Consider the following 19108-nt stretch of genomic DNA (forward strand, 5'->3'; position numbering starts at 1 on the left):
CCTGTCATTTAAAAGAAACACCCCCAGCCTTAAACTAGAAGGTCTCCCGATTCCCTCACTTCCGGCGGGTCAGGGACTACGCTCGTGACTCGGAGCATGCGCCCTATGAGCGAATGAGCAGCTGATCGCCGCTGCCTGCCATTGAAGTGAAGGGAAAAAGAAGTGGTTCGGCTGCGCCCGCCCCAGGTGAGACTCTCCCCCATCCCCTCCCCCCCCCCCGCCCGGCCGCGAGACGTCGTCACCTGGCAGATGTGGGAAGCGCCGAGCCGGGGGTGGGCGAGGCCGGCCGAGCGCGCGGGGGGCTCTTCAACCTCACCCCCGCGCGCGCGCCCGTGACGCCGCCGGGCCATGCTGCTCGGGCCGGGGGGCGCAGGGCCGTGGTGACGTACCCGGGCCCGTTGCGCCGCTCTGGCTGCGGCGTCCGGGGCGCGTCGCTCTGGCGGCCTGTGGGCCCCTGCTGCGACTCGCGGCGGGGGGGGGGGGAGGCGCTGCCGGGGGCGGGGGAGGGGGGGTCGCGCGCGTTGCCGGCCTGGGGGCGGCTGGCGCCGCGGGAGCTGAGGCCGGTCCGTGTTTACGGGGGTGGGGGAAGCCGGGCTGCGGGGCTGACGCGTGACCCGGCGGCCTGGGCACCCTGCCGGTTACTGGCCGAATGAAGACGCGCCCCTGTTGCTGCGGTCCGGGGGCCAAGCCTGGCAAACAAAAAAGCAACGAAACCGCCCCCCTGAAATGCAGAACAAGGGGGCGGCGGGGGGGGGGGCGGCTAACCTGAGGCTGGAAGGTGGCAGCGTTTAGCAGCGGCTCCATTGCGGTGTCTGGCGTTGCACAAGTAACGCCTGTAAATGCTGCTGTGCGGGCTGATCCTGCTATTGAGTGGGTCCCCCGTGAAGGAATTAGCGCCGCAATTTCGAAGGCCCCAGAGAACTTTCATTTCAGCAATGGGAGAGTAAGAGAACGTGAAACGGCTCTTGAATCTCTTTAATCTAGAGCTACACTGGCTGTATGCTTCCAACTACTTTGATAGTTGATCTGAAGTATCTCTTTATAGTCTCCCCTTTCCAATCTCTTGTACTTACCTCATCCAGACACTGTTCTTAACTAAGGGAAGGGGATGTGGATGTTTCTGTTGGCGTTGAACGTTGTTGTTTGAAGCCACTGTAGATCATCTGATAAGGTGACTCAGTCCCATAGGGAGAGTCACTGTATGGCTCCCTATCCAGTGTCCCCACTACACTTAGCATAATCTGGTGGTATGAGATCATAAGAGTGGTTCTCTAATTTTCTTAGCCCCTGCAGCTTTAGACTGTCTTATTCTGGAATAAGTGTCTCCACATGTGGACTGGTTCCTGAAGAGCTCCATGTGTAGACCAAGCCCTGACTTCTTTTAGAACTCTGACACCACATCTAAGGCTCTTATTAATTTTCATTAAGTGTTCTTCTCTTGCTCCTTTTGCTTGCACAGGCACAGATAGGCCTGTCAGCCTGAGATGGATCTCAGATGAAATAATGGAATCTCTGATAGAGGACTCAACTAATAAAGGAGGATAAGTAATGCCAATCTGCATGGATTTATCAAAAATAGATCTTGATATTATTTTTGAGAATACAAGTTTAATAAAGGTGGTAGTGTTGATGTGATAGACTTATGTAAGGCATTTGACTTGGTACTGCATGACATCTTGATTAACAAACTATAGCAAAACAAAATCAACATGGCACACATTAAATGGGTTAAAAACTGATTAACTGATGGGTCTCAACATGTAATTGTAAATGGAGAATCAGGTGGATGTCCCACAGGGATCAGATATAGCATAGGGCTAAGAAAACTTTTTGTTTTTTTATTAGAGATAAAAATGAATAGTGATTAAAATTTACGGATGACAAAAGATTGGGGGAGTGGTAAATAATCAAGAGAACAGGTCACTGGTATTACCTCTTGGTAAGCTGGGGGAAGACAAACACTATGTTTCAATATGGCCAGATGTAAGGTCATAAATCTGGGAACAAAGACCGTAGGCCATTCTTACAGGATCGGGGACTATCTTGGGAAGCAGGGATTATGTGCGGGGGAAACGGACTTTAGGAATAATGGTGGATAATCAGCTGAATGTTAGCTACCAGTACGACACTGGTCAAAGGCCTAATTTGATGCTTGGATGTCTAAATGGGAAAATATAGAGTAGGAAGGTTATATTACTTCTGCTTGGCACTGGTGCAACCACTGCTGGAATAGTGTCCAGTTCTAGTGTCCACAAATCAAGAAAGATGTTGATAAATTTTAGAGGGTTCAGAGAAGGGCTACAAGAATGTCCAAAAGATTGGAAACTATGCTGTATAGCGAGAAGACGTAAGAAACTCAATCTATTTATCTTACCTTATCTTATCAAAGAGAAGATTCAGGGGATGATTTGATCAGTGTATATGTACCTACAAGGGGAACAGATTTTTGATAATAGGGGGCTCTTTAGTTGACAAATAACAAAATGCAATGGGGAGAAGTTGCAGCTAGACAAATTCAGAGTGGAAATAAGGTGTCAGATTTTAACAGTGAGGGTAATTAACCATTGGAACAATTTACCAAAATAAATGTTTTTTCAAACAGATATGCTGTAGTTCAAGTACAGCTACTGGACTTGAAGCAGGAAACAATATAAGGAAAATCCTATGAGCTCTGTTAGACAGGAAGTAAGACTAAGGCCAGAAGTCTATGAAGAGTCTGTCTCTTTGGGTGGAAGGTAAAGATCCATCTTTAAAGTAGCAAAGGGATTGCATTGACCATGTTAGGTGTGAGCTTCTGTTGGAGGGGAAGAACAAAAATAGATTTTTTTCCCTTCAACATGACTCCAAAATTTTCTTTCGACTTGAAAATATTGCTGACTTTTTTTTTCCTGAGCAGTCAAGTCCACATGACCTATTGGAGGGAAACAGCATCAAGAAAACCCAGACAGTGGACTGAGCTGGAATATCATGCCTGTGTGTTTCACCCTTACTCACTGTGTGTTTTGAGAAGTGTCTACTTCAGAGGGGTAGAATAGAGGAAAACAGAACAGTCCTCTTCCTTTGTGGTACAGCCGTCAACTCCTAATGTTGTATTCCAGGGAAATAGTGGATCCAGAACTTCTTGGTCCTCTTTTCCTAGAGGTGATCCGGCACTATGTGTGCACTGGACTTAAAGGTGATCTACCAAGGAAGGAAAATTGGCCTTATCTGCATTATTTTTGTTTCTTCATAGTGAAAACACAAGGCCTGAAACTTTTTTCTTTTTTTTTTTTTTCTTTTAGAAAGTAGAAAATAAGGAACTGACCTGCTGAATCAGAGCAGTGGACTTTTAGTCCAATATCATGTCTAACAGTGGCTCATACCAACTGCCTCAGAAGAGCCGCGCTGTAATAGAGGCAAAAATGGTATATCCTGCCCTTGGGCGTCCTAACTCCCGGTTGTTAAAAATGTCCTAAGGTGTAAGGGCTTATATCCTTAAACTTTTTTTAAATTGTAACTTTGTATTTGTTTAAATGTCTAATACCACTTTGATTTCTTCAGGGCAACTGCACCTGGGTTCCCCCTCAGTGGTCCAGCAAGGGCACCCACTCTAGGTTTCTGGCTCCCCAGCTGTTGCCTCTCTTGGGTGGAGTCAATTATCTCTCTTCTCTCTGAGAGATTTCCACATTGCATGGTCCCTTGATGATACTGTGAAATCCCCAGCAAAAGACAGGCTGCCTACACAGGCTTCTTTTGACCTCTCTTTAGAGAAAGTACACAGTGTAGTTGCCACAGTATAAATTGCCACGCAGTTCTTTCTAAGCAAGCATGTTTTATTCTTAAGTTTAAAGGAATGCAAAGAAAACATTTTAAAACAATTAAAGAACCCTCACACACATACCAAAAAAGCTTAGCAGTGATCACCCCACCTGCAACGTGGACTACGGCAGGAATAGTCTTTTGGCTCGCACTTGGGTTTATCCTTTGTGTCACTCATGTATCCAGTTTGGCTCTTTGAAGAGACCCTGAATAGGTAATCAGCCAGACAATGGGTCTCTGCTCAAAGTGCAACTTCAAAAAAGTGGATTCCAGGTGGGGCATTTGCATTCTCCTCTGCCTTAGTATTTCTTAGGAAATCCACTTCACATGTACACCAGACCCTCGCTAGAATGTGGGATTTGGGATCCATGCCTAGTACTGCGTTATAGTGGGGACCGTGTTAAAATGAAATTACTGTATACAGTAATTGTCACATCCATAAAGTATAGAAAACCCTAGAAAATAAACTCCGACTTGAAGGAAACAATAAACAACGAAAAGTGTTGCTTTATTAGAGATTTAAAGTAGACATTACAATAAAATAGTCTAGTTTTTCTTAGTCAGTGAGTTGCTTTTGCTTCTTGCTGCTGTGCCGCTTCCGCTTAGCAAACTGCAAAAGACTACGTAGCTGCATAATTTTTATAGGCTCAACGTCTTGCATCTCAAAACGGTCTCTAAGCCAGCTACGGTCGCAGTTGACATTGGAACGATGTCCACTTCATCTTCCTCCTCTTCCATGACTAAGGCCAATTCTTCAGCTTCTGGAATGTTGTTTGGTCATACTGCCTGAAGAATTTGGTCATCCATTAGACTTTCAGCAACGGGATAAAATTCTTCTGCTTCATTGTCGCCTCTTATCCAGGACTCGATAATTTGTGGCGGAACAGTTACCCTGAGCCCGGGCAGTTGCTGGCACAGCTCCTATATCCACTCCATGTCTGTTCTTCCAACTTCCTCTTCTGTAAATTCCTCTAAGTCGAATTCCTTGTCAGACTGTGATCTGCTTTCTTCATTTTCTTCCAGGAGCGGGTGGCCAAATGACACTCTCCGTCCCACCATCCAACAGCGGTTTATTGTTTCGGCGCATAATAAATTCCAGGCATTGCTGACAATGTAAAAAGTCTTTTTTATAATCAACTTCTTCAGAAAATCAGTGACAGACAACTCGCTTTCTATCATTTGTCGTACCAAGTTTCATTAATAGTGCCGCTTAAAAATGGCGATAACACCTTGATCAAGCGGCTGGATTTTTGAAAGTCGGGTTTTTAGGTAAGTATTCAACCCATATTTTACCATCATGGGTTCTGAGTCTTTAGGCCAGAGGATGCACTGGACAGTTGTCTAGCAAAAGAACGGCCTTTTCTTCTAAGCAGTTTGCCCTCAAAGGCTTTTGCACAGAAGGGACAAATTCGGTGAAGAGTCATTGTTCAGAAATCTCTCATCCAGGAATTTTTGGAGTTCTTGTATGAAAATGGCAGGCAGTTCACATTTACGTGATGACAGCACCAAGGCATGCGAGACTTTCCAATGCATAATGGTTTTAATTTATGCTTGCATTTTGCATTCACACAAAACAATAAAGTAAGGTGACTTTTTGCCTGTTTATATTCTTTCTTACATTCATCTGTTCTGACAGGCAGGGTTTTATCGGGTAACATTTTATAATTCCTGTTTTGTCTGCATTGTAAACCTGTTCCTCCGAGTAACTCTCTGCATGTAAAATTTCCCTCAGCTTTGCAGGGTATGATTGCTTGGCGTCTGCATCAGCAGAGCGTTTTTCTCCCGAAACTGCAATCTTAGAGATTCCGTGTCATTTCTGAAATCACCTTAGCCAACCTGAACTCACCTTAAAATTGCTGAATTCGCCATTAAGTTCCAGGTCGAATTGCATGGCTATAAGCAGACCAGAGATCGGAATGCCTTTCTGCTGTTCTTGCACAAACCATGTGTACACTGCAGAATCAAGATCGGCATCATTTGCTAAATGGGCTCGTTTTCTTTGAAGGCCATGCTCTTCATCCAGGTTATGAATGCAAGTTCCGAGCTTGTCAGCATTCTTTAGCCATCCACAAAAGGTGGACTTGTTAATGCCAATATCACGGCTAATCTTTGCCTGGGTTTCACCATTTCTAAGTTGTTCGATAGCGTCCAATTTGTCCTGCACCAAGTAAGCCTGCCTTTTGCCTGCCATTTTTGACTTTTCTAAACATAAATACTGTACCTGTAAATTTTTATTACATTACATTTGTATGGTGTTCTGGGCCTACAGCAATCGTCTTAGGGCTTGTCTACACTACCACACGAGGTCGATCAAAGATGCGCAACTTCAACTACATGAATAGCTGACGCTCTCCCATTGACTGTGCTTGCGCTCCTCGTTCTGGTGGAGTACTAGAGTCGACAGAGCACTCAGCGGTCGATTTATTGCGTCAACAGTTTTTTTGAGTATACTGTACAGTACTTAAATTTGGGATCCATGGCTGCGACCACGTTATGTCCGAATTCACATTATATAGACACACGTTCTAGCAAGGGTCCAGTGTATTATCTCCCAAAGGTCCTTTGAAGTTCCTAATATCTCCTAGAGGATGCATTAATCCCAGTTTCCTCCTAAAGAAGTTCTATAGAATCCCACAATAGTACTCAAACATTTGTATTTTGAATACAAATACAAAATATAGCAGCCCTAGCCTCTGTTTGCCAGAAGGTGGGAATGGGCAACAGGGGATGGATCACTTGATTGCCTGTTCTGTTCATTCCCTCTAAAGCACCTGGCATTGACCACTGACAGACAGGATACTGGGTTAGATCGACCTTTGGTCTGACCCAGTATGGCTGTTTTTATGTTCAATAAACCCCAATGGTATGAAACTTAGTAAGGTTTGTCTAGGATATTGTTGTCTTCTATCACAATGGCCTTGCAAAAACTTTTTTTTTTAAAAGCCGTAAGTTTGTATGTTTAGAACTCAAGCAAGAATTAGACATTTAAACTCTCAGCCTAGTAATATCTTGTGGCAATGAATTCCACAATTTGAATTTGCCACTTTCAGTTTCTTTGAATGTCCCTTTGCTTTTGTATTATGAGACATAGTTGTTAGAAGTTCCCAATTTACCTTACCTATACCATTTATTGTATCACATCTTTTCTTATCTTCTCTTTAAGGTATGTAGCCCCAATCTTTTAAATATCTTTTCATGAAAGTTTTTGCAGGCTGCTAATTACTCTTGTTGCCCGTTCCTGAAACCCCTGTAATTTTGTTGTGCCCTTTGAGCTGTGGTGACCGGAACTGGTACAGTATTCCAGGTGAGGGTATACTGTTGGTTTATATAGTGGCATCATAATTTCTGTGTTCTCTACTCTGTTATGAAATCCAGTATATTTACTCTTTTGACTCATGCTGCACACTGAACTCTGTACAATAATGCCCTGGTCTTTTTCCTGAGTTAATACAGTTAATAACCATGTAAGAAGTCTGAGTAGTTCAGATAATTCCCTTCAATGTGGATTACTTTGCATTTGTAAACACTTAATTTCACCTGCTATCATGTTGCCTATTGACCTACCTTGTTTAAATCTCTCTGAAGTTAATTTTTCTCTGGTTTTGACTAACTGAAATAGTTTTGTCACACGTAGCTTCACTGTTTGCCCCATTTCGAGATAATTAATATCTGTAACAGTGGTCCTAGTGCAGAATTTTTTTTTTTTTTTTTTTTGCCGTGACTATTTGTACTTCGCATTGTCTTTGCCACCCTGAAACTCTATGGATGTCTGCAGACCTCCTTTGAGTTATGAAATCTCAAGTAGTAAGGAAGTGAAATCTAACAGACGAAGCTATTTTTAAAAACAGTTTTTATACAATTATTAAATGCAAATTACTGACAAACGGTTGGGAGGAATGATCTCTCTGATTCAACACCATTGCACCTTTTAATTAAGGGCTGAGACTGCTCCCAGGCAACTCTTCTAAGTCAGCCAAGAAGTTCTCAAATGAAAGAATAACAAGACTTCACATTCTTGATATTTTTGAAGAAAAAACAAGCAGGAAGGGAAAAAACTTTGCCTCCTTCAGATTAAAAATAATTCTGTTTTTACCCTCCAGTGCTGCTTCTAGTGACTGGTTCTCAAAGCCTCTGCAACATGAAATCGGTCTGGCTTTGAAATGAAGTAATTGGCAATTGACTAAAAAAAAGTCTCATTGTGCATGTGAAAAACTTACAATGCACTGGGCAGCTGAGCTGAAACTTGCTCACAGTCCAGTGACTGTCTTTCAGTGCAAAATTCTGCATTTTGGGGTGGGGGGGGGAAAGAGTGTTGCATTGAGACTGGGCTTCTGCTTTCAAACATTACACTACCATAAACCATGCTCATGTGACAACTTCCCTTAAAGCCACATCATCTACTGAGAGGCCTTCAATACAGGGCTCGTCAACATTTCTGTGCCCTACATAGGAATAGTACTTATGAAAGCAAGTTTCTGTGAAATTTGAAAACATTCCCGCCCCTCCAGTGTTGAGAGCCCGACCACAATACACGGTCAGTAGGGTTGCCAATTTTGGTTGGGTGTATTCCTGGAGGTCTGATCACATGACATAATCGTTAATTCAAGATTAATCTCCAGGACAATCCTGGGGGTTGGCAACCCTAACTGTCAGTGAATGAGAAGAAAAGGAAAACACTTCTCTGATGAAATGCGAATCATAGAATATCAGGGTTGGAAGGGACCCTAGAAGGTCATCTAGTCCAACCCCCTGCTCAAAGCAGGACCAATTCCCAGTTAAATCATCCCAGCCAGGGCTTTGTCAAGCCTGACCTTAAAAACCTCTAAGGAAGGAGATTCTACCACCTCCCTAGGTAACGCATTCCAGTGTTTCACCATCCTCTTAGTGAAAAAGTTTTTCCTAATATCCAATCTAAACCTCCCCCACTGCAACTTGAGACCATTACTCCTCGTTCTGTCATCTGCTACCATTGAGAACAGTCTAGAGCCATCCTCTTTGGAACCCCCTTTCAGGTAGTTGAAAGCAGCTATCAAATCCCCCCTCATTCTTCTCTTCTGCAGGCTAAACAATCCCAGCTCCCTCAGCCTCTCCTCATAACTCATGTGTTCCAGTCCCCTAATCATTTTTGTTGCCCTTCGCTGGACTCTCTCCAATTTATCCACATCCTTCTTGAAGTGTGGGGCCCAAAACTGGACACAGTACTCCAGATGAGGCCTCACCAATGTCGAATAGAGGGGAACGATCACGTCCCTCGATCTGCTTGCTATGCCCCTACTTATACATCCCAAAATGCCATTGGCCTTCTTGGCAACAAGGGCACACTGCTGACTCATATCCAGCTTCTCGTCCACTGTCACCCCTAGGTCCTTTTCCGCAGAACTGCTGCCTAGCCATTCGGTCCCTAGTCTGTAGCTGTGCATTGGGTTCTTCCGTCCTAAGTGCAGGACCCTGCACTTATCCTTATTGAACCTCATCAGATTCCTTTTGGCCCAATCTTCCAATTGGTCTAGGTCCTTCTGTATCCTATCCCTCCCCTCCAGCGTATCTACCACTCCTCCCAGTTTAGTATCAGCAAATTTGCTGAGAGTGCAATCCACACCATCCTCCAGATTATTTATGAAGATATTGAATAAAACCGGCCCCAGGACCGACCCTTGGGGCACTCCACTTGATACCGGCTGCCAACTAGACATGGAGCCATTGATCACTACCCGTTGAGCCCGACAATCTAGCCAGCTTTCTACCCACCTTATAGTGCATTCATCCAGCCCATACTTCCTTAACTTGCTGACAAGAATACTATGGGAGACCGTGTCAAAAGCTTTGCTAAAGTCAAGAAACAATACATCCACTGCTTTCCCTTCATCCACAGAACCAAATGATGTGGGAGAAGGGGCCCACTTCTTAATATTGTCAGTTGCAGGACCTAAAAGTGTCTGTCTTCTAGATCCTTAACACTTAGTTACACTACATTACAATTAAGATGTCCTTTTTAAAAAATACATGTCCCATGCGATGCGCACGGTGGAGTGGCAGCATCTATGCTATTGTCCTAATGAGAAGGGATAGTAACTGTGTGCCTATTTTTGTTTTTGAGGCAACTATTTTAAGGTGGAGGAGACTTCTTCAAAGACCTACTGGCTCTTTGAGGCAGGGCTCACATCTTCCCCTGTCTTTTTATATAGTGCAGAGCTCGCTGTTGTCATGTAACTATTTTCCACAGCAAATTCTAGCAGTTGTTACTCCAAGAACATTGGTCCTCATAGCTAATACCCTTCTTCTGCTTGCTAAGCTAGAGAAGGTTTTTAATTTTAACAGCATTAAATCACCATATGGACTTATTCCTTACCTTACCATGAGTTCATTCCCTATTTTAAGCCATAAGTAGTATTGCAGATTCTTTCCCCTGTTTCTTCACTGTCGCAGCGGTGTTCCATTCACAGGCTGCTGTTGACTGAGCAGTAAGAAACAGTCATTCTTTAAAACTGCGCTCGAATTTGCGTCTCACGTTCGGCTAGTTACTGTGCTGCTTGATGTGCATGCGTAGCTATGTAAAACCACCAAGAAATAACTAGATAGAACTTGGTACTGAAACTGATGTATGAAATCTGAAAGTGAATTAACTGATTGTATAGACTGACTTAAGCAGCTAGTAGAAAGTGTAGGAAAATTCTGCTTCTTTTAAGGATTTTGTTTAAGGATGTTAATTTCCAAAGCTGAATTTACTAGCTTTTCCCCTAGAGACCTTTGCAGGAAGAACTTGCTACGAACCATGATGTTCCTTTTACCTCCTGACAGCTAATACAGTGAAGCTGTATTTAGGAACAAGAGCTCAGATGGGCCTGGAGCAGCTTGATTTGCTATTGCAGCATTCTCAGTGCTGTTGGGGAGAGACTGATGAGTCATCAAGTCAGGTGACTGTGTCTTTGCTGTGTGCCTGGAATTTCTTCCCCCTCTGCAGCAGGCTTTTTGCATCCCTCTGTGTAAGGGGGTTGGAGGGCCTTTTGGGAAGGACAGTCATTTGCTACTAAGTGCTGCTACTTTAGTGCTGAAATCTGGGTTGCTTCATCTGGCCTGTGGATTTTTTGCCTCCCCCTTTCCCTTACAAAGCAAGGTAAGAAATCCTTTGATATTTATGGTATGATAAATCGAGAGTCATTTGCTTCCTGCTAGAAAAAGGCACTTTATGATCATCTCACCAGGGTCTTAATTCCTAAACCAATTTTCGTCCAAGGATATGGGGCTCAAACTTTGAATGGAATTGAACGTCTCTCCATCAATGATCGCATATCAAATTTAAAAGGCAAAAGATAGTAATCATGACAGAGAATATTGGGTGCTTTCTTACACTGGCAGCAGAAAATCTTTCACTTTTTGGGGGTCTTCTCTGCAGTCAAATGATTTTATTGGGGGGAATCTAGGTAGAAAACTACTGGATTTGGGGCTTTTCTGTCTGTTACTTATGGATTTCCATTATAAAATGACTAGTTAGATTCGTGGTGTACTTGCATAGCTTTCAACCAGCTAAGTCTGAATCTGGTTGTGTTCTGAGGTCTGCTATTACTGCAGGGTTTTGGACAGAATACATTCATCTTCTCTCTAGAAGGCCACTCTGAAAGGATCTTTAAAATCAGGTTTTTTCAGCTTTTTATTAAAAAAACAAAACTGGTCAGTAATGCTTGTTAGTCTGTTACATTCTATGTAACTGCTCTGCTCACGCTGCGGGTAACCAAGGAAAAGTGAACTGTGTGTAATGTTTAACCTCAGGGGCTGGGGGAATCCTCTTAAGGGACTAAAAGAATTTAGTAAAATCCTTGTGTCCAGCTCTGTTAACATATTAAGGTGGTCTTGGCTGATGAAGGTCAGTAGTGTGGTGGTGGTTAAATACTAAACACAATCACGATCTGTGCTCATAGTGCAATGCTGGCTGGCAGATAGCAGCCTCCTATAGCACATGGATGAGTTCCACCAGTGTGGGGGGGCACAGTACAGAATATAGTGACAGTCTTGCCCCCGAAGGAGTTGACCATACAGGCTAAGATGAAAACCTGCAGAACCAACCTGAGCACTAGCTACCAGGTATCTCAGTGGGGGAGATGCAGAACAGTGGTTTCTGAATAGTGTTCAGTATTTCAAGGATCATAACCTCTTGAGAAAGGTGTCAGTGCTTCTGGGGCTCATGGCTTGGTGCAGCAGGATGTGGAGGCTGCTCTGACCATGTGGGAGAAGGATCCGAAGGGAGTGCTGAAGCAGGTTTCGTTGCCAGGGCAGTGGAAACCTTAGCAGTGGATGTTGGTTTTGGAGAGGTGTAGGCCAGAGCAGTGCTGTGCAGACATTGGGCATGCCTACACTGCAGCTGGGAGGTGTGATTCCCAGCCCAGATAGACTCATGCTATGTCAGCATGTCAAAAATAGCAGTGTGGTCAGTGCAGCATGGGCAGCCATTTGGACTAGTCACCCAAATTCAAGCCCATCCACCCCATGGGTCTGAGCTCAGGTGGCTAGCCTGAGCCACTGCCTGTGCCACAATGTCCCCACTACTATTTTAGCATGCTAGTTGGAGGTGTGCATGTGCGAGTTGTACCTCCCAGCTGCAGTGTAGGCATATCCTTAAAGGTCAGGATGAGGAGCTTGAAATGGTTGGGTCAAGGGCAGTCTAATGGAATGATTCCAAAACATTCCACCTGGAGAGAGTGGTGGGTGAGGAAAATTACTTTGGTAGCCTTCTGGACAAAGTACAGGGAAGCAAGTGGGGAATGGGAATGCTAGAGAAGTGGAGGAGATTGACCGTCTGGATGAAAGATGGACAAGATCTAGGTAGGGTGTTTTTGCTGCAGGTCTAAATGCATGTGCTTGTCTGTCCTTGGAATGATTGCTTTTGCCGCCTGCTGTGAGCTCTTCAAAAAATCTGACTGAAGAGGAGTTAAACCCTTTCAAATAACCTCACTGGCTTTGGCTCACAGCTGACCTTCCTGATCTGAACAGTTTGTGTTTGAGCTCCAGAAGGAACTGACCTAGAATGGTGTGACCTGATCAAGTCCCTTGTATGCCTCTGTTAAGCTAGGTGGGAGTATGGATGAGGAGGAGCAACTTTTTACCTCTCATGGTTCAGTCCCATCAGAATGTAGATTAGTCTTTGCTTCACCTTTTTAAGGATTGTGTAGGTAGGAACTAACCCTGCCGTGGTGTTAATGGCTCTGGAGCATCCATCTGTGAATGATCTCTTGGCGTACACGTTCTGGGTGGAATTCTAAGTCTTGCTGCTTGTTCAGTGGGGCATGTGGAATAACGCTGCTGGAGCCACTGCTGCACCGATTCCCTTGCCTGCGACTCCTGAGCTTCAGGTGGCCTTTTGGTCACGACACCCTCTTGGAGTTGTCAAATAGCTGACGGAATTCTCAACAAACTTTTTGAAATTGGCTTCTAATGCTAAGCTACACAGTCTAGTTTCACAGTGCTGAGGACTCCACTCTGTTCCTGAGGTCCTGCACGGTCACAGGACACTTTGTGCCCAGAAGGACTAGGTAGCTCTAGGAACTAGAAATGGAACACCCAGTCTTTGATCTCTAGGTTACCAGTTCCCATTCAAGTTGGTAGGGACTGAGTCATGATCATCTCTTTGGTGGCTAGAGAAATGAATAAATGGGTATCCACATCACACAAACCACTACCATGAGTGAGCACTTGGGCTTGAAAAAACCTGCTTGCTCAGGGTGAGTAGGAATTCTGGCTGAGTGGGGCTAGGGAAGAGCAGAGGGCCCATGTACAATGGAAGAACTGAGAGACTGAGCCCTATGTGCCCTGGAGAGCAGCAGCCTTCTCCCTACTATCCCTAGAGAGCAGACTGGGAAGAGGAACCCTGCAAGGCGGGTGGGATAGGCGATGTGTATGTGCAGATGGATTAGCAGCACATGCATCTTTCACAAGGGGTAGTCGGTTTATGGGGCAAGTTTTTCAAGCCATGATAAACCCCCTTGTTAACTGTTTCAACAGAGACACTGGGCATAGGGTGCGCTGTGAGCCTGAACTCAGTTCTCCAGGGTTGGTTTGATGGTGGGGATGAACTGCTGTTGGCTGTATCTGATCTGCCCTGTGGATACACAGAGCAGCCAGTCTCCAGGGCTTTTCCCAACACTTTATTTTGATTTGTTCTAGGAGTGAATTAACATACGAGTAGCAAGTGATGCCCACTTAGATCAGTAACATTGTGGGGAGTTTCCAAGGTAACACACACCAAGCAAAGGGCTGTTATCTGCACCTAAAGCGCAGTGCAGCCCTACGGCCAGTTACTACAGGAAGAACGTGCATCTACAGTCTGTTTGTGGCCAGTCAATGAGGAGCTGTTTTGCAAATCCTTGTTTTTAAACTCTAAATCTATTTTTAAGTCTTTCCCAATTAGTAAGTATAAGGCCTCCTGTTAGCCCTGCAGAATCTATACAGCTGTTTAACAAGGGAGCATATAGCAGCTGGATGCTGTGGTGTTGGCATCACTTGACTTGTAGAAGGAGTACATTTGCTGTAGCAGTCACAGAGAGATAACAAACGCTGAAAAGTGGTGCTATAAAAATGCACTGGGGGAATTCCAGGCATAGTGGTACTTTAGGCTGCATACCGTACTTACGCAGCTCAGAAATGCTGGTTTGAAAGTTGTGAAATCACTTATCATTCTAGTAAATGTTGCAGATTGAAGTGAGCCTTTCAGCAAGGGGGAGGGGAGTGGGAGATGAACTTTGAGCTTAAAATAATACATTCAAAGCATAGTTTGCTGTACTTAGTGATTTCTGCTGTTAAAATCAGGGTGGAAGCAGTTCCATAATAAGCTCTTTGTGACACTGTCAGTACAGGGCCCCATGTTATTGGTAATAAAGCTTGCTCATACTAGTATGTCTTGCTGAATTAAACCAAGCAAACCACTCTTGACTATAGCTGGCTATGAATTCATAGTGGTGGAGGGGGGAGTTAAGGTGCATGAGTCCACATGAATTTTGAGACTCCTGCAGTGGGCTTTAATTGGAAGCACTGGAAAAGGGGAGCCTGCTACTCACTGGGTTAGGTCTCTTCCTGCTCTGTATAGAACGAACTGTTGATTGTCTTCTTACTGGGCAGGTAAACTGGGCAAGATGAACTTTTCCAAGCTACCCAAAATCCGAGATGAAGACAGGGAGAGCGTGTTTGGCTACGTCCATGGAGTCTCAGGACCTGGTAGGTGCTGCTTGGTTGGGGATGGCCCACGTGGGTTCAACATTGTATTATGAAAACTGTTTCATGGACCTTTATATCCTCTTGGAGGAAGCACAGTGAAGCTTTTCTAAGTGGTTAATTGTTTCCCCCCCACTCTACCTAGCACAGAGCCCTCAAAGAACTGTCTGCTGCGTTACACATGTGTACTAAATTGGGAGCCACCAGCATGGGAAATGTCAGCAAGGTGTTACTATGTATTTTATTTATTATACATCGGCCACAGTGGATGCATGTCCTCCTGTATGTCAAACCCTGTGTATTAGAGGGCATTGTATTGAAGGAAGCGGGACAACTTTAGGAATCTCTTAAACATAACAGTTTAATTCATAAGCCAGTGTCTAAACTATTGTAGTTAGTTTCTGGTCATTTAGGATAGTGAAGTAGCTTAGGGCCAAAATATAATCTGCTTTAAAATAGTTCTAATCAGGTGGCAAAGGCTCTATCAACTTTAAAGATCTGTTTAAAAATCATCTGTCACTTTCCTGCAAAATCAAACTTATCAAATACAAATAGTAACAATAAATGGCACAGTCCCTGCCCCAGCACACTCCATAAGTTAAATAGACAATACACCAGATGGTCTGATGTCAGAGTAGTGGGGGTGTCTTGTTTTGTTTTTTTTTACTTTTTCCCAGAGGCGAATGTGCTCATGATGGGCTTTGGGGAAGGAGTGTCTTTATAGAGGGATTTGGGAGGATAGTCATTTAGAACCTTAAACCTTCTTAATCTTGTGCTGAGTACAGGGCATATCCTGGATATGAATTACAGCTGTCTATAGACTACTATGGTATGATGGTACCTGGCCATAGGCCCCAGAGCAGGAATAATAAGCACAGGACAGTTTTTTGTTTTGGTTTCTAAGCTCTGCAGTTGTGCCTCCCAGACCGGCTTACTGCTTACATGGACTGACTGGGTACCAGGCCTCTGCTTTCCAGCACTCTACATTCTCTGCTGGGTTAGCAGACTTCTTCAGACAAGATGTGAAATGGTTTCACCCAGGTGTTTTTCTTTTTCAGTGGTCACTGCCTGCAACATGGCAGGTGCAGCTATGTACGAGTTGGTACGAGTTGGCCACTGTGAACTGGTGGGAGAAATTATCCGGCTGGAGGGTGATATGGCCACTATCCAGGTGTATGAAGAAACCTGTATCCTTCTCATTGGTGTCTTTAAGGCCTGTCAAACTAAGTAATCCTAACAGGTAGGATGATGAGTACAGTAGAGCAAATAAACAAACCTCAGTGGGACCAGATCACAGAAGCCATCTCTGTTCCTTATCCCTTACACTGCTATAATTGCACAACCCTGGTAATGACAGTCTTCAAAGTACACATCTGCTTGTATAAGACTTGCATAATATACCCAGTACCTATTGTTCCAGTTCAAGGCAACTGCACCTGTATTTACTTTCTGGCCCGTGCAGGGCACCCACTCTAGGCTACCGGTTCCTCAGCCATCATTTCTCTTGGACAGAGACCTGTGTCTCACTCCCTCCTAACTAGAGTATTTCCAGGCTGCACAGTTCCTTGCCTACACTGTGATATTCCCAGCAAGCCAGGCTGCCTGTACAGGCCAGTGTCTGGGCTTTGCTTCCTTTCCAGAGGCTATGAACAGAGAAATTGCCAGAAGTTACAAGTTACCATACAGCTCTACATAAACCAGCACCTTTATTCTAAAAGTGAAAGTAATACAGAGAAAACATATTAAAAATAATAAAAGAATCTACACGCATGCTAAAAAGCTCACCAGGTTCACCAACTCCAGCCTCGGGCTTTAGTAGGAGTCAGTCTTTCAAAACCGCAACTGGACTTTCTCCATCATTACAAGTTCATAACTATCTCAGACGGAGAACCAGAACGCAGACTGGACAGATCAGCCTGTTTCTTTTATAGCTCAGGCCTTCGATCGCCAACCTCCCAGAACAGGTAATCAGCAGAATGTCATCCTGTCCTCAGATACAGCGTCAAAAGGCTGGAATTTTGTATGACTGGAGGTGGGGAATTCGCATAAACCTCTCTCTAGATATTTCCCCGGAAATCTACTTCACATTTGAAGTCCCAAAAGTTCATTCCTGCCTTTCTCAGCATAGTCCTTTGAACTCCCACACCTCACATTACATCTCCCCCCTAAAGCGGTTACTTATAAGCCCAGTAAAGTTTTTCGAGGATATAGAAGGAAATTTCTATCACACCTCCTTGAACCTCAGTCCTAATTTAATGTCTAACATCAGTTACACTTGAACTTGGTAACTGGACTGTATTTGTTCATTGACAAATACAAACATCAAATACCAGCGCTACCAAGCAAATTCAGTTTTTGGGGGTGGTTTTTGCTTTGGTTTCAAAAAGTGTGTACTATTAAAATATCCTAATACAGCTTTAAAATTGGGAAGGATTCATCCTTTGGGTGGATTCAGATTTCGCTGCTAAACATGAGCATATTACACATGTATCCTTGGGAAATCCATTCTATTGATCCAAACTTGCTTGCTACAAAAATGTACCATCTAGTAGTGGTGATGATGGTAATAGATAATGATGTTGAAGAAGGAGGGAGACTATCAGGGAGGGAGTCATTAAACTTGGAGTCTGCCACAATGTTTCCATCTCTGTGCAAAAGTACTATGTGGGCCATGAAGTCTGGCTGAAGTTCTATTTTGAGGGCTTAAATGGAGAATAGACCTCTTGCCGACTGACTCCACAGGTTAATTTCACATGGGAAGAGCCCTTATACAGCCCTCATCACCATGGTATGTGAGCACCTTCCTACAGCATATTAAATGGCAACTGTCACCTGTGACTCATTCTCTTATCCTCTCCTCAGGAGGTGTAAGTCACATGAGGCTCTTTAGAGATGAGCTAGCTTTTATCTGTCCTCTTTGGATCTCTAAATATGGTTGTGAGTTTCCAGTAAACTTTTCCATTTTGTGGCTCGAGACTAGTGATCATAAGGGAAAATATTTAGTGTCTCCTCTCTGGAGAGTGAAAACGTCAATCTTAATTATTCCAGCCCGAGGTATGAGAATAGAGGCTGAATGCTTATCTCCTTTGCAATACAGTGCATTGCACAACCTGAGCAATTGAATTGGTGAGATAAAGCGTCTTTTGGTAAATGTATGGATGAGCTTTTCCTGAACAGGCCTCTTTAGCTGGTGTGTCTGTAGGAGATCCTGTACTCCGGACTGGTAAACCCCTCTCAGTGGAACTTGGCCCTGGCATTATGGGGGCCATTTTTGATGGTATCCAGAGGCCTCTGACAGACATCAGCACTCAGACCCAAAGTATCTACATCCCCAGAGGTGTCAACGTGTCAGCTCTGAGCAAAGACCTCAAATGGGACTTTTCACCTTCCAAAAACCTGCGGGTAGGCTATGACAAAGCTGCCAAAAATCCCCCAGGCACATTGCAGTGTGGGGGAAGAACGTGCAGTGATGAATTGTCACATTTTCAGATACATTGTGTCTGTGAAACAGAAGTCCAGTGCGCTTGAGGATGGGCATACTGGTGGATTAAGGCAAAGTGGCTATGAAAGAGCAGGTCACTGTACCACTGACGTGATGCTAGGTGGCACTGTTGGGAAATACATTGGTACCTATTAAACTGGATGTCTTTACAGTACAATAAAGAGAATTAATGGGAACATGCTGGGCATAGCAAGTAGGATAGCTATAGCTCTCTAACGCATCTGCTTTCTGGGAGAGGGTGGTATACCTCTGCAAATGGAATACTTCTAGCCAAGTGATTTTGTCAACCCTGAAGATGGCCTCGCTGCTGAAACATGCAATCTTTGATCTGATTGCCGCCTTCTAGTACCTCACTTTCCATTGCCTACAAATTGATGCATTCCACCTCTGCTGTACTCAACAAGTCAGTCTGGCTGGTGGGTAGAAAGGAGTCCAGGGAATCTCCAGTACTCGTCTGTAATCACACAGCTGCCTGAGCCTTGCAAGCCTCATTGCATAGAATGGTTGCTGTTCTTGTGTAGGCTGATGGCACGTTTCTAGCAGGGCTGTCACAGTGCTAGTAAAAGATGCAAACAGGCTATTGTGCTGTTACAGTACCTTACATGGGAG

General features: G+C 44.3%; 1 protein-coding gene across 5 annotated transcripts in view; it reads left to right on the top strand.

The window, feature by feature from the left end:
• Window positions 1–43: 43 nt before the first annotated feature.
• The window catches only part of ATP6V1A (ATPase H+ transporting V1 subunit A), a 37551-nt gene continuing 18486 nt past the window's right edge, over window positions 44–19108 (top strand). The window contains exons 1-5 of one of the 5 annotated variants that reach the window (XM_073310187.2): window positions 45–186; window positions 1460–1545; window positions 14905–15000; window positions 16056–16184; window positions 18185–18399. In XM_073310187.2, coding sequence (XP_073166288.2) covers window positions 14919–15000; window positions 16056–16184; window positions 18185–18399 — 426 coding nt within the window. In that variant the 5' untranslated portion in view covers window positions 45–186; window positions 1460–1545; window positions 14905–14918. The other 4 variants (XM_073310196.2, XM_073310162.2, XM_073310178.2 and 1 more) reach the window with 4 other exon arrangements.

Source organism: Lepidochelys kempii, chromosome 1 (genome assembly GCF_965140285.1).
Source record: "Lepidochelys kempii isolate rLepKem1 chromosome 1, rLepKem1.hap1, whole genome shotgun sequence".
Taxonomy (NCBI): domain Eukaryota; kingdom Metazoa; phylum Chordata; order Testudines; family Cheloniidae; genus Lepidochelys; species Lepidochelys kempii.